We start from the raw sequence: 13,565 nt of genomic DNA on the forward strand, positions 1-13,565 counted from the left end.
AATGATACAGTTACTTGCAAATAACTGATACTGTGCTCTTTAAGCGAGGTCTTCTAGCAGTTTAAAGACTAAAAGGAGGCAAAGAAGAAATCTAAAATAAATTCTATTTTTTCTGAATGTGAAGCTCCAAACCAATGACATTTTTTTAATGTACAGCAAGAAAATGGCTTTGGTAGAAATCAATCCTCAAAAACCATATTTCTAGTTGGTCTTTCTATATAATTATTTTAATACTTCATTATGCATACCACTGCCAGATTTCTCTTAACTTTGCTATCATGGCACTTATTAATCAAATATTTAACTTTCAAGGCCTCCCACCATGACACCATTCACTCTAATCTATTCTTTTTTTTTTTTTTTTTTTTTTTTTTTTTTTTTACAAACTAGCCAGTATGTATACATGTATTCTCTTCTGTTTTCTCATCCCCCCCATAGACCATAAGTATTCTTCATAATTCATTTGTTTATGCTGTTGCTTAACCTTTAAACTGTATCCCTCCTTTAAGGGTAAGCTCAAATTTGCCAACCCAGAGATATTTCTTTCACCAAAAACTGTAATAATGAAGTATAAAGCAAAAAATCTAAACATGCACTTTTTTTCAATGCCAAAATGAAATTTTAAAACTGTAATGATTAAGACCATGTTTCATTATTACCTACTGCATCCAGCGCTATTTTGAGTAAAAAGAAATAAATACCTTTAAGTTAAGAAAGTTCAATATAGAAGTAATAAGATTGAGATATTTAATATTTTTGCACACTTTCCTCCTCACAATTTTAAAGCACATAAGAATTTATCCTTCAAATTATTCATAAACATAGGTAGGTACATACTGCTGCTATATTAAAAAACCAGCATCAATTCTTGGAAACCTAAAGTCTGCCAATGGCAAGCAACACCCTGTAACTACTCCCCCCTCCCTTAATGCCATTATCACACTGCTGGGGATTCAGTGAATTTCTGCTATACAGGAGGAAAGAGGTACCATGAAGGGCTAGAAGGAGCAAGCATTGAAATCAGAGATTAGCATCTGATTCCAAGTTCAACCTCTTACTAGCTGTGATCTTATATAAATTATTTAACTCAACCTCAGATTATACTCCTATAGACTGGAAATACTTCTTGTCACATTAAACAATAATTGTGAGGATGAAATAAGACGGCACTTGAAAAAGAAATCACACAGCACATCAAAACCCCTCACAAATGTTACTGTTATTTTCTATTAACCTGAATTTCAAATCTGAACATGAGAGCCGAGACTGGTTTGGCTCAATGGATAGAGCATCGGCTTGGGGACTGAAGGGTCCCGGGTTCGATTCCGGTCAAGGGCATGAACCTTGGTTGAGGGCACATCCCCAGTAGGGGGTGTGCAAGAGGCAGCTGATCAATGACGCTCTCTCATCGATGTTTCTAACTCTCTATCTCTCTCCCTTCCTCTCTGTACAAAATCAATAAAATATATATTAAAAAAAAAAAATCTGAACATAAGAGAACCTGCCCACATCTTCCCTCCCCCAAAATAAAAGTCACTGGAAAGAAAAATACTCTCTACAGAAAACTTTGAGACTCATTAGATGAAAATATTATAAAACATGCACACTCACAGTGCAAAAGTCCAAACATTTTACTTTCCTAACAAATAGATATTCTCCATATTATTATAAACTAAGAAAATAGTAAGATTTTGCCAAAACCGGTTTGGCTCAATGGATAGAGCATCGGCTTAGGGACTGAAAGGTCCCGGGTTCGATTCCGGTCAAGGGCATGTACCTTGGTTGCGGGCACGTCCCCAGTAGGGGGTATGCAAGAGGCAGCTGATCAATGATTCTCTCTCATCGATGTTTCTAACTCTCTCTCTCTCTCTCTCTCTTCCTCTCTGTATAAAATCAATAAAATATATTTTAAAAAAAAAAAGAAAAGAAAAGAAAAAAGGAAGAAAGAAAATAGTAAGATTTTAGCCCTGACAGGTTTGGCTCAATGAATGGAGAGTCAACCTACAGACTGAAAGTTCCCAGATAGGATTCCGGTCAAGAGCATGTACCTGGCATGCGGGCACATCCCCAGTAGGAGGTGTGCAGGAGGCAGCTGATCGATGTTTCTAACTCTCTATCCCTCTCCCTTCCTCTCTGTAAAAAATCAATAAAATATATTTTAATAAAAGAAAATAGTCAAGATTTTAAAGTCCAGGATCTAACTACAAAAATGTTTTATTACTTGAGTATACTTTGCATAATCATCATCATTATGAGTTAAGTAACTCATTATTATGATTTGCTGTAATTTTGGACTCTGTCATAGAAAAAAACCCCAACCTATTTAACTTAGAACAAAGCCAGGTAATACGCTTTCAGGGTAAAATATAAGTGAAGGGACAGGCATGCAGATTTCCTACCTTATTTATGGTAATGATGTTATTTGCAATCACAGCTAGCAATCCCACATCTGTTGGCCTGTGAACAATAAGCAGGTCAAAAAGGAACAAACCTTTAAAAAGACACCTCCTCCCCTAAAAAAGACACTTCATTTTAATAACTCACTTTAGTTTTATTATCTGATTGTAAAGTTGCAGAGCCTCCTCTGTACGACCCTGAAGCTGCAGAATATAGGCCATCTGCCCGTGAATGATGGCCAGTTCTGCCTGTGGGTCTTCCTCAGTCCCATCCTAAGCAGAAGAAGAAACGTTTTTCCCCCTGTAAATTCTCCAAATTGCTCCACATATTTACCAAGTGACCCAAACATTGAAAAGGTACAAAATCCTAAGTAAGACATAGACATTTCCCCTTGGATTCAGTTTTTTAAAATTTAGGAATTGCCACCAAGAGGAAAGTTTACAAAATCCTAACTAATTATCACCATTTAAAGAACTTCAAAAGCAGAAACTAATTCTGTATTTAAAGCAGCAGCTCTCTTAACTGACACTCCAGATCAATCCATATTCTCCATCCCTCTGGAAAGGGTGACGGATGATGCCTACATAAAATGAATGCTCATGGGTAGGGGGCTGTTCTCTTTTCCTACACCCTGCACTCCTGCTCTCACCTGGTGAATGTATGCTGACTAGTGGTCAGATGTGTTTGCTTCCAATCCCATTATGCAGTTATGTTTGGTAAACAAGTAAAACTTAATTATCTTAAGAGGAGAACTATGAGAGTGAAAAGAGACTAATTTCAATAAAAACTATGTTGAATGTTGAGAAGTATTTGATAAAGATGGGTTCCTAAAGAAAATTATTGTCTAATTAGACATGAGCCAGAAAACGGTAAGACAGGTAAAAAAGTAAACATTTCAAAGGACTGTAATGAAACTACTTTACATTTGTCTTTAACTTATTATTGCATTTAAAAAAACAAAACTCGAAATGGACTCATAAATGCTGGATTATGTAAGGTATATGTACAAAATTCCCATTAATATACCAGACTCAAAGACTTGAGTAAATGTATAATAGCAGAATTATTTTACATTTATGTGAGTTTAAAATAAAAAAACTTTTATATTGTCATTTCTCATCCTAAGAGGCCTTCAAATAAATGATCAATAGGTTTTCTATTGTGATTCCTAGTCAATGAATCACCATCTATTCAAAAAAGTCAATAAGTACTATAATGAAGCATGCTACAAATTTATATTAGTCAGAAGTGTAAAATTTTGGGTTTAATAACAGTGGAATACTTACAGAATCTTCTGAGAATGAACGGCGGCAAAGATCTATAGAAAAAAATGGTTTTTAAAATTAACAGTGCTGGGTAACTCCCATTCCTTTCACCATTCCAAAGAGCAAGAAGATACTAATTTGGGCAAGTTATTATTCTAGCTCTGATACTTTTCATTCATTTGTAATGTCTGTGTTTAAAATATCATATAAAGGGTATTTAAAATATTAATATTGATTACAAAAATACCAATTTCAGAAAAGTATAAAAATAAAGACAATAGCCCTGACCGGTTTGGCTCAGTGGATAGAGTGTCAGACTACAGACTGAAGGGTCCCAGATTCAATTCCGGTCAAGGACATATACCTTGGTTGTCAGCACATTCCCAGTAGGAGGTGTGCAGGAGGCAGTTGATCAATGTTTCTCTCTCATCGATGTTTCTATCACCCTATTCCTCTCCCTTCCTCTCTGTAAAAAATTAATAAAATATATATATTTTTTAAAAAAGGCAATAATCCCACCACCTGAAGATAACAACTATTAGCATTTCAGTTAATGGATTTTTTAAATGTAAACGTACAGCTGTGTTTTAAAATAAAAGTGGGACGGCCTACACAATATTTTGAAATCTTCCCCATTTAATATACTATAGACATCATTATGTTATAATAAATACTAGGAGCCTGTTACAGAAAGATTCCTGCAAGCAGCCGCTACGGCTGCAAGCACCACCACAGCCGCCTGCCTCACCCCATCTTGCCCCACCCGCTGTTTCCCTCTGGCAGCCACTTTGCTTTTGGCTTTTCCTCCCTCTTCCTTCTAAGCTGTCTTCAGTCTTCACTCCTCCCTCCCTCAGTGTATGCAAATTAACTCCCATCTTTGTTGGGTTAATTTGCATACTCACTCTGATTGGCTGTGGGCGAAGGTACGGTCATTTAGCATTTTTCTCTTTTATTAGTGTAGATAGGTTCACATTTTTATTATTTTTAATATTATAATTTTTAATGACTGCATGGTGATCTCTTTGGGTGTTATAGTAAGACCTAACCAATCCTCTAATGCAGTGTTTCCCAAAGTGGGATACGCTTAGCCCCAGGGGTACGGGAAGAGTTTGGTGTGGGTATGCGTTGCACCGGAGTTTGGTGGGGATATGCACTGCACTGTGCTTAGCTGCGCCTAATTCTACATTCTCATGAGTACGAGGGGTACTCAGGGTTATGAAAATTTTATAAGGGTACATACATGTCAAAAGTTTGGGAAACACTGCTCTACTGGAACAGAAACCCAAGATGACTCTGAAGTTTTTTCTTAGAATATCTCTTCAAATAGCATTCATACAGATACATATATGAACTTATCTAATTATTTCCTTAAGATAAATTTCTAGAAATAAAATTCTTAGAAAAAAGGATATGCAAATTTTAAAATTAACTGCTCGTTGCAAAGTTTGTACTATAAGTTTGTACTATTTTTACATTCAAATCTGCAATGTATGAGAAGATCAAGAAATTATATGTTACTCAGACATATTTTTCTTCTTATGATGCTCTAACCTTTGCTCTTATTTTAACCTTCAACATTTAAGAATAAAATAAACCCTGTTTCATCTTTTCCCCCTGTTCACCACAGTCTCTACATCACTTTTATAGCTTCAGGGGAAAATGGATGCAGAAGAAAAGTCTAAATGTTTCAGGAGTTAAGACCAAAACATAAGTTTTCTAATAAATTATTTTCTTTTTCTAATTAAAAGTTTCAATGAAACTAGACCACCTTCTTACACCATATGCAAGAATAAACTCAAAATAGATTAAAGACGTAAGATGTTAAACTTGAAACCATAAAAATCCTAGAAAAAAACAGGCAGTAAAATCTCAGACACTTTCATAGCAATATTTTTCCTGGTATATCTGTTTAGACAAGGGAAACAAAAGAAAAATAAACAAATGGGATTACCTCAAACTAAAGTTTTTGCACAGCAAAAGAAACCATCAACAAAATGAAAAGACAACCCACTAAATGGGAGAACATATTCACCAATAACACATCTGATAAGGGGTTAAAATCCAAAATTTATAATGAACTTACAAAACTCAATGCCCCAAACCCCCAAACAATCCAATTAAAAAAAAAAAAAAAAAAAAAAAGGGCAAAGGGCCTGAATAGACACTTCTCCAAAGAGGACAAAGACATATGAAAAGATGTTCAAGGTCACTAGTCATCAGAAAATGCAAATTAAAATGAACAAGAAATATGATTTAGACAGAAACAGAGAAGAGATATTATTAAAAAAAACAAAAAAACAAAAAAGCAAAACAAGAGAAAAGGCTAGAACTCTGAAAATTTCCCACCTTAAAAACATCAGAAAATCAAATGCAGTTTTTGTAAATACTTTGCAAAGTTGTACGTGCATTACAACTATAAATAATTTTAATAAATTTCCAACCTTCAGCTTTTTGTAGGATTTTCATTGCCTGACTCAGCTGGCCTTGTCCTATCAGTGCACATGCAGCATTGTAGCACAGTTCATGTGTGCCTTCTTGGAGGCCCAAGTTCTCCTGTCATGAAACAAAGTACCAATCAAACACCAGACAGGAATGTCATTTCATGGCTGTGTGAGGACTCAGGGATACCTACTGGAACCACTTTTTCCCAATTGCTTTGAGCTGCAACAACTGCGGAAAGGTTTGTTTTTCTCTCCTCATCATAATCATCTTGGGAGTTTCGGACAAGATCTCTATACACAGCTAAGCATTCATCATAGCGTTCTAGCCGGTATAACTGAAGAGACAAATAACAAGTAAAAAATCAGAGGAGAAGAGAAATACAGTGTTATGTCTCTAACACTATACAAACCCTTTTTGAAACCACTAAGAAAAGAAAACCTTTCTGTAAGAGAAATCACTGTTACCTAAATCTAATTTACAATGAAAAGAGCTTCCCACAACACACAGGAACTACTAAACTCCAGTAAATAGGAACAAAGTTAGATGTTAATAAAAGGACTTAATATTTCCAGTTCACTGTATTTAATCTTCATTTTCTCTTTCCCAGAAACTAGCAATCGTATAGTGTAGTATGAAGTACACACAACATGATTCCTGCTTATTTCACTGAAGTTGTCCTAAAACAAGTTGACTCCATTCCTGTGAGTCAGTTAGTCCACTATGTAAGACAGACTGGTGCCCTTCATCAGTCTCAAAGTGCCAGAATTTACCTTACATTGATCCAGCTTACTTTAAAAAACTATTTTTACAATACATGAACTTGCCCAAATCTTTTTCAATCCATTTATATTTTTAAACTCATATTACCTCTTGGGAACAATACAGTCAATTCAGCATTATTTGTCCTAAATTGACATTTTAAAAATCTTTAAAGAGGGTTTTGCTAGTTCTAACATAACATTTCTATCATCTTATCATTAAAAGCCATATTTTACAGTAGGTTTAATTATATGTCTCAAAACATGTAAAAATAAGGTATTTTAGAATACAATATTTCATGAACCAGCGGAATTTATCTAAATTATCATCATGATTTTATTTTAAACTTCAGTAGTTAAAAACTAGAAATGCAATTTTTAAACTGTTTAAGTATGTAAGCTCCTTTCTAACTAAAAAGTCTAAATTTAAACAAAACAAAAAAGAGAAAAAAGTCCAAATTTCACAGGATAGGTCTTAACTTTACCCTGGGGAAGTCATCTGTTCATAGAACATTATATATGCAACTTTTGCATGAAGATTAAGAAGAAGGAATATGTTTAAACCTTAAAAACTGGTTTGGTGGCAAGTTTTGTGGATCATCAGGTTCCTCATCCGTGATCTCTGCTACAGGTAGAGTCATGCTCACTCAGGACGGTTGCCAACAGGTATTTAAAAACAATAATTACCACTTGTCCATAAAGCTCCTTTAGCTTGTCTGTCTGCTGGTTGGCACTTTCTATTGTCTTCAAGGCATTCTCAATTCTGTTCAGCCTATACTCGCAATATGCCTTCTCAAAAGAGAGAGAGTTACTGAAAAGGAAAAAAACAACATCTGGTTATTAGCGCACACAGCGGAGCACTCACTACATGCTAGATACTGCACTAAGCACTTGATATATATTATTATTCAATTCCCATTAAAAAAAGATGAGGAAGCTGACGAAGGTTAGTGACTTATTTGGAAGTCAGACAGCTCATTAGTGGCAGAAAATATTATATCCAATTCCTTAACCTTTCTTGGTTTCATGGATATTCTTATTAGCATTACTGGCCCTCTGAAATAAACATTTAAGAATGAAATAATACAGCAGCTAAATAATTGTCTCAGGTACACAGACAATCTGAACACTATTTTAAATAAATTATTATAGAAGTTTCTTAAATCTACTTATCAAATAATAAGCCATAATGCTGCTTTTAACTTGTTCAGGAAGTACAGGATTAGTAAGGAAAAATAACTGGAAATCTTAAAGGAGCATAGTATTTGTATCCAAATTACTAAACACACAACAAATACACTTCTTAGCATACATAGACCTAAAACTTCATCTATATTAATGTGACACCTGTAACTAGAGTGGACTATAGTGGATGGAATGCATTTTAAAATTTCATCCATAACCTATAAGGAAAAATATATATAAAAGCAATACCCTTTTATTTACTTTCCTAGCAAAAATTATTTTAAAATTTCTCAAATTCACAAAATGGTCAAAACTCAAAATACTGAATTACAACAAAAACATATTTACTATAAGAAATCTGTGCTTCTTTATTTCCCTTTTATTTTCAATAGTTTTAAAATAAGTTTTCAATCTGTAATATCATACATGTATATGGCTCAAATAAAAAACAAAAGGGTATACACTAAGAGGTTTTACTCCCTCTGCTTTATAAATCTACGCTGTTCCTCCTCGCCTCCTACAAGTGACTATTTTGTTTTGTTAGGTTTTTTGTTTATTGTTGTTAATCCTCGCCCGAATATATTTTTCCATTGATTTCTAGGGAGCATGGAAGAGGGAAAGACAGAGAAAAACATCCATGTGAGACCAGGGAGGAGCCTGCAAAAACAAGTACTTGCCCTTCATCGGAACCCTATGGTCCACAGGCCCACACTCTACCCGCTGAGCCAAATAGGCTAGGGCTACAAGTGACTATTGTTACACATTCTCTAGCTAGTGTTTGAAAAATACCCATATAAATTCTAATATCCTCCTTTCCTTATACAATAGGAAGTACACTATACACTATTCCGCACTTTATAAACCAGAATCTTTCATTAAAGAAATATGCTTCAGCCATGAATGGTTTGGTTCAGTGGATAGAGCGTCAGCCTGCAAACTAAAGGGTCCCAGGTTCAATTCCAGTCAAAGGCACGTACCATGGTTGCGGGTACATCTCCATAGAGGGTGTGCAGGAGGCAACTGATCAATGTTTCTCTCATTGATGTTTCTACCCTCTATCCCTCTTCCTTCCTCTCAGTAAAAAATCAATAATATATATATATTTTTTAAATTAAGAAATATGCTTCAAACTTCATTTCAATACATTCTTTTGTGCTTATACCCAACTGTTAAAAAAATAAAATTAGAGTAACAATTCAGAATATAAGTTCACATTTCATGAGAAGATAAATGAGATAAATAAGTGAAAAATATTCACAACGAAAATACTACCAATTTCAAGACCGCTGACAGTGAAAGATCTTGGCCTACGATCAAACTCACCTAAACAATTCCCAAAGGAGGTAGGCACAGAAGTCCAGCTAAAACCATCCTAGATACCTCTCCTTATACTGCCCTACTACACGTCTGCCTTCTCTGCCCCCCCTTTAAAATTTTTTTTTAACTTTCTGCTAAGTTGTTCTCCCTACGTCCTCTGAGAACTCTTGTTATATTTGTGCTCCACATCCCTCCACAATTTACCTCCTTCTCAGTGGTTCAAAGGAAAGATGGGGTAAAAAAAAGGCTCAGCAAGGCAGTAAAGAACAAAGTTACTATTACTCCATCCAGTTTCAAAGACACGAATGGGAATTAACAGAAAAAAAGAAACAAGTAAAGAAAAGAAAAAAATCACTGAATAGTGGTGAAATAAATGGCCAAACCTAGTTTGGCTCAGTGGATAGAGCGTCAGCCTGCAGACTGAAAGGTCCCAGGTTCGATTCCAGTCAAGGGCATGTATCTTGGTTGCAGGCACATCCCCAGTGGGGGTGAGGAGGGGGTGCAAGAGGCAGCTGATAGATGATTCTCTCTCATCGATGTTTCTAATTTTCTATCCCTCTCTCTTCCTCTCTGTAAAAAAATCAATAAAAATAAATTAAAAAAAAAAGAATAAATAAATGAATGTAGCTATGGTAAAACCAACCAACTGAATCACTTACTTGGCTAACACTTTGGTGTGAGAATTGATGATGTTCAAGGCTTCCTTAAAGCTTCCATTCTGGATAAGGCATACCACTTTACAGTGTAGGGCAGTTACATCATCCTTGTTGATCTGCAGTACTGCAAAACAATTTAGAAAATTTTTTAATTTATTCCCTTTTCACATTTTTACTATATTTCCCCACTCCCTACCTCAGGAAATTACATTTCCAAATGTATTGCAGCAAAAATGGTTTGTCTAACATTTTTTTTTTTTAAAGAGGGATCTTCATTTTTAACTTAAGAAGTGATAAAAGGAGAGTTCCAAAGAAGCATGATAAAAGCTGTTTTGTACAATTTTTTCATCTTGGGATGCATGCTACATATTTCATTACTTTACAGGGAAAGAAGAAAGTTCGTGTAGAATTTGGAAACAAATTTAGTTTTAGTACAAGATTGTCACGAGATGCCTTGAGGTCTTGGGAAAATCACCTAACTACAAATCTTAATCTTGTGATCTGCAAGACGAGTATGAAAACATTATCTATTTTACAAGGTTATCAAGAAGATGAAGTGAGAACATTTTGGCAATATTTATAGGCTGTCAAGTACAAGTGCAATTTATCTTACTGGCAATAGTTTCAAAGAAACATTCAGAATTCCCCTTTTCACCTAAAATGACCAAAGAGAAGTACAAAGACAATTCAGGTAGCCACGTTTCAATCCTAAACACCTGTTCAGTGTCAAAATGACTAGGACCACTCTCCTTGCGTCTGGGCAACTACAAGAACCCAATTCTAAGAGTCACAGCCTTCTGCCGTCGAAGAAAATATATACTGTACTGGATAACAAACTGAGAGCTGCTAGTTAGAAAGTTCCTATAACTTACTACATTGTGACTGAGCAGTATTGGCTGCAGGCCTAGCCAAAAGCTAGCCCTAATTCAAAACAAGTTTAGGGATCCAATCGTTCTAATTGGCATCTGTTTTCCTCAATATCTGAAATCACCAAAAACTATTATGAGCACAATCGCTTCTTTTCACATTAAACCAACAGGTTGGCGAAAATTACTTATACAGCCTTGTATTGTACTTACATACCTTGTATGTCATTACCGCTTTAAATAGCAAACTCTGTCCAGTTCATTTCATTTCCAAATCTACCAAATATAGGCGGCATCTTCAATAACGAATTCAGCACGACAGAGAGCATTAAAAAGCATAGGCCTATTCTCAGGGGGAAAGAGGTATCTGTGAGGGGGTATGGGAAGAGACTGGACAAAAATCATATATCTATAGATGGGGGGGGGGGGGAGAGAAAATAAGGGAAGAGGGTGGAGTGGGGACCAGGTGGAGGGGAGCTTTTGGGGGCTGGGGGGAAGGAGAAATAATTGTAATAATCTGAATGAAGATTTTTTTTTTTTAAAGCATAGCTCTATTACAGTTAAGTAACAAAGGATAAAAGAACATAACGAATAGACTTCATACTGAAGGCAGTTTATCGGAAATTCTGTTATGGGATCAAAAAAAAAAAAAGGCTATTTTTTTTTTTCTTCCGACGTGATTTCCAATGTCAGTGCTTTCCCAGACACATTTTCTGGTCTCATCTCTCGGGGGAGATTCTCCCTGTGGGGGTACAGGCCTGGGGTAGGTCTCAGCCCTTCCTTCCCTCCGGCCCCTGCAGCTTCCCCCTCGTCAGCGCCAGCTTCCACATGACGTGTCCCAGGCGGGTCCCTCCCCCCGCGGAGGAGGCCCAGGGGAACAGCTCCCTCAGCCATAGCACCGTCCCGATCACAGTAAAACGGCAGAGGAGAGGGTAGCGGGGACTATGTGCGGAGTTAAGGCGTGAAAACAGAGGCGTCCCAGGAGAGGACAGTCTGGACGGGGCGCCGGCAGCAGCGGTCTCTTTAAATCCCTCCCTCGCTGCCCTAAGGGTGTCAAGGGGGAAGTACACGTGGCTCTCTATACACCCCCAAGCCCAGGGCTAGTTTCCTGCAGCCGGAGCCGCGACCCCACCCCACCGCGGCCGCCAGGGGTTCGAGCCCGGGGCTGGCGGCGGGGTCTTCCCTCCCCGGCGCCTCCTCGGAGAGAGGGGGTCGCGCGCGCCGGAAGGAGACCGCATCCTTCCGCCGGCCCGGCCCGCCCCGGCGCCCGCCCGGACACTTACTCTTGTTGACGGTCTTGAGAGCGCGCGTGAAGTCCCCATTCTGGCCGTAACGATTCACTTCGCTCCAGAGCGCAGGCACCGACACCCCCCCGGCGCCGCCGCCGCTCGCCATCTTGGAGGAACCGCGGGCGGGGCGGGATGACCTCTGCCCCGGAACTGGATCTCGGAGGCGGCCGGCGCGGGAGGAAACCAGCGGTTGCTAAGCGTCCGTTCCGAGTCGGAAGCGCCTATATTCGAGTCAGCGTTAGAGACCATATGTTACTGTGTGGTTGCTGGAAATTCGTGGGTAAAGTGGGTACACCTTTCCTGAGTGAGGCGTGAGGTGTGGGACCCCAGGAGCGGGTGGAGAATGGGTCACCCAAGTTTCGGCTCTTTGAAGCATCGTGCATTTCGGCGCAGACACCAGCCAGGTGGGCACTCTGCTCACCACCCCTGCCCCCGCCCCTCCCCATCTCCACCCCCCAAGACTCTAAGCATCCAGTCTGTGCATTTGTAAGTGTGGCTATGTCGCTGTATCACCCTACAGAGAGGCTGAGAGTAATTGTCCTAGAGATCTCAAAGTATTGTTCCTGAACATAGAATATTAAGAGTACATAATTCCCCCATCTCAGGTAGCTAGGCATAGCATATCGGATTATGAGGCAGTTTGAGGGAAATGAGGTGTAAAATTGTATTTTCTCCTTTGAAGTTTACAATCCAACAGAGAAAGAACTACTTGTAGCTATTGGAGCTAGCGGTCATTAAGGAACTTTTTGTATAGATAATAAAAATAAAGTTCTGTACTGTAATGAATAGCTTCAATGACACAAATGAGGACATTCTAAGAAGTAAAGGTACCAAAAGGAGCTAGTATAATAATTGAGAGCAAGTCCCCTACTTAACCCACAGTCCTTGTGTAGGCTTCAAGAGAACTACACAAACAGTGGGATCAGTTGGTAACTTCAGTGTGCATACTTTCCTGGAAAGAGGGTAAAAAGCATTCAGATTTTCAAAGTAGTCAATGTTGCAAAAGAGATTTTAAAAAAAAAATATGTTGTGAGTCCTTGGAAAAACTTCAAAAAGGGTGGGTTGAGAATTCACATTATGTGTAGAACTTGACCCGTTCTTGAGGCTTTTGTACAGAGAATGGGTAACAGGGTAAATCCAATATTTGGTGATGAGTTAGATGTGAAAAATCAAGAAAAACATTGAAGATGAAATCAAGCTTCTCATTTGGGAGAACGAGTGTAGCCAGTTACAGGGTTGGTGGAAGATGAATTAAATTTGGAGCATTCAGACACAGAGATGGACAGTAGAATATACAAGTTTGCAGACATAGATGCAAGTCAATAATGCTAGTTTTAGCTGAATCACTTAAGATGATTCGACCATTTGTAAGCAATGGAAAATCTCAATA

General features: G+C 37.8%; 1 protein-coding gene across 3 annotated transcripts in view; it reads right to left on the bottom strand.

Moving 5' to 3' along the window:
• The window catches only part of SRP72 (signal recognition particle 72), a 30,354-nt gene extending 18,030 nt beyond the window's left edge, over nt 1-12,324 (bottom strand). For 2 of the 3 annotated variants that reach the window (XM_036415574.2, XM_036415587.2), the window contains exons 1-8: nt 12,170-12,324; nt 10,024-10,144; nt 7,550-7,673; nt 6,295-6,438; nt 6,104-6,215; nt 3,684-3,715; nt 2,545-2,669; nt 2,400-2,457 (exon numbers count right to left, since the gene is read on the bottom strand). In XM_036415574.2, coding sequence (XP_036271467.1) covers nt 2,400-2,457; nt 2,545-2,669; nt 3,684-3,715; nt 6,104-6,215; nt 6,295-6,438; nt 7,550-7,673; nt 10,024-10,144; nt 12,170-12,281 — 828 coding nt within the window. In that variant the 5' untranslated portion in view covers nt 12,282-12,324. The remainder of the gene's footprint in view (nt 1-2,399; nt 2,458-2,544; nt 2,670-3,683; nt 3,716-6,103; nt 6,216-6,294; nt 6,439-7,549; nt 7,674-10,023; nt 10,145-12,169) is intronic. The other variant, XM_036415581.2, reaches the window with a different exon arrangement.
• Nucleotides 12,325-13,565: the final 1,241 nt, after the last annotated feature.

The sequence above is a fragment of the Pipistrellus kuhlii genome, unplaced genomic scaffold, assembly GCF_014108245.1.
Source record: "Pipistrellus kuhlii isolate mPipKuh1 unplaced genomic scaffold, mPipKuh1.p scaffold_m20_p_1, whole genome shotgun sequence".
In the NCBI taxonomy this organism is placed as follows: Eukaryota; Metazoa; Chordata; class Mammalia; order Chiroptera; family Vespertilionidae; genus Pipistrellus; species Pipistrellus kuhlii.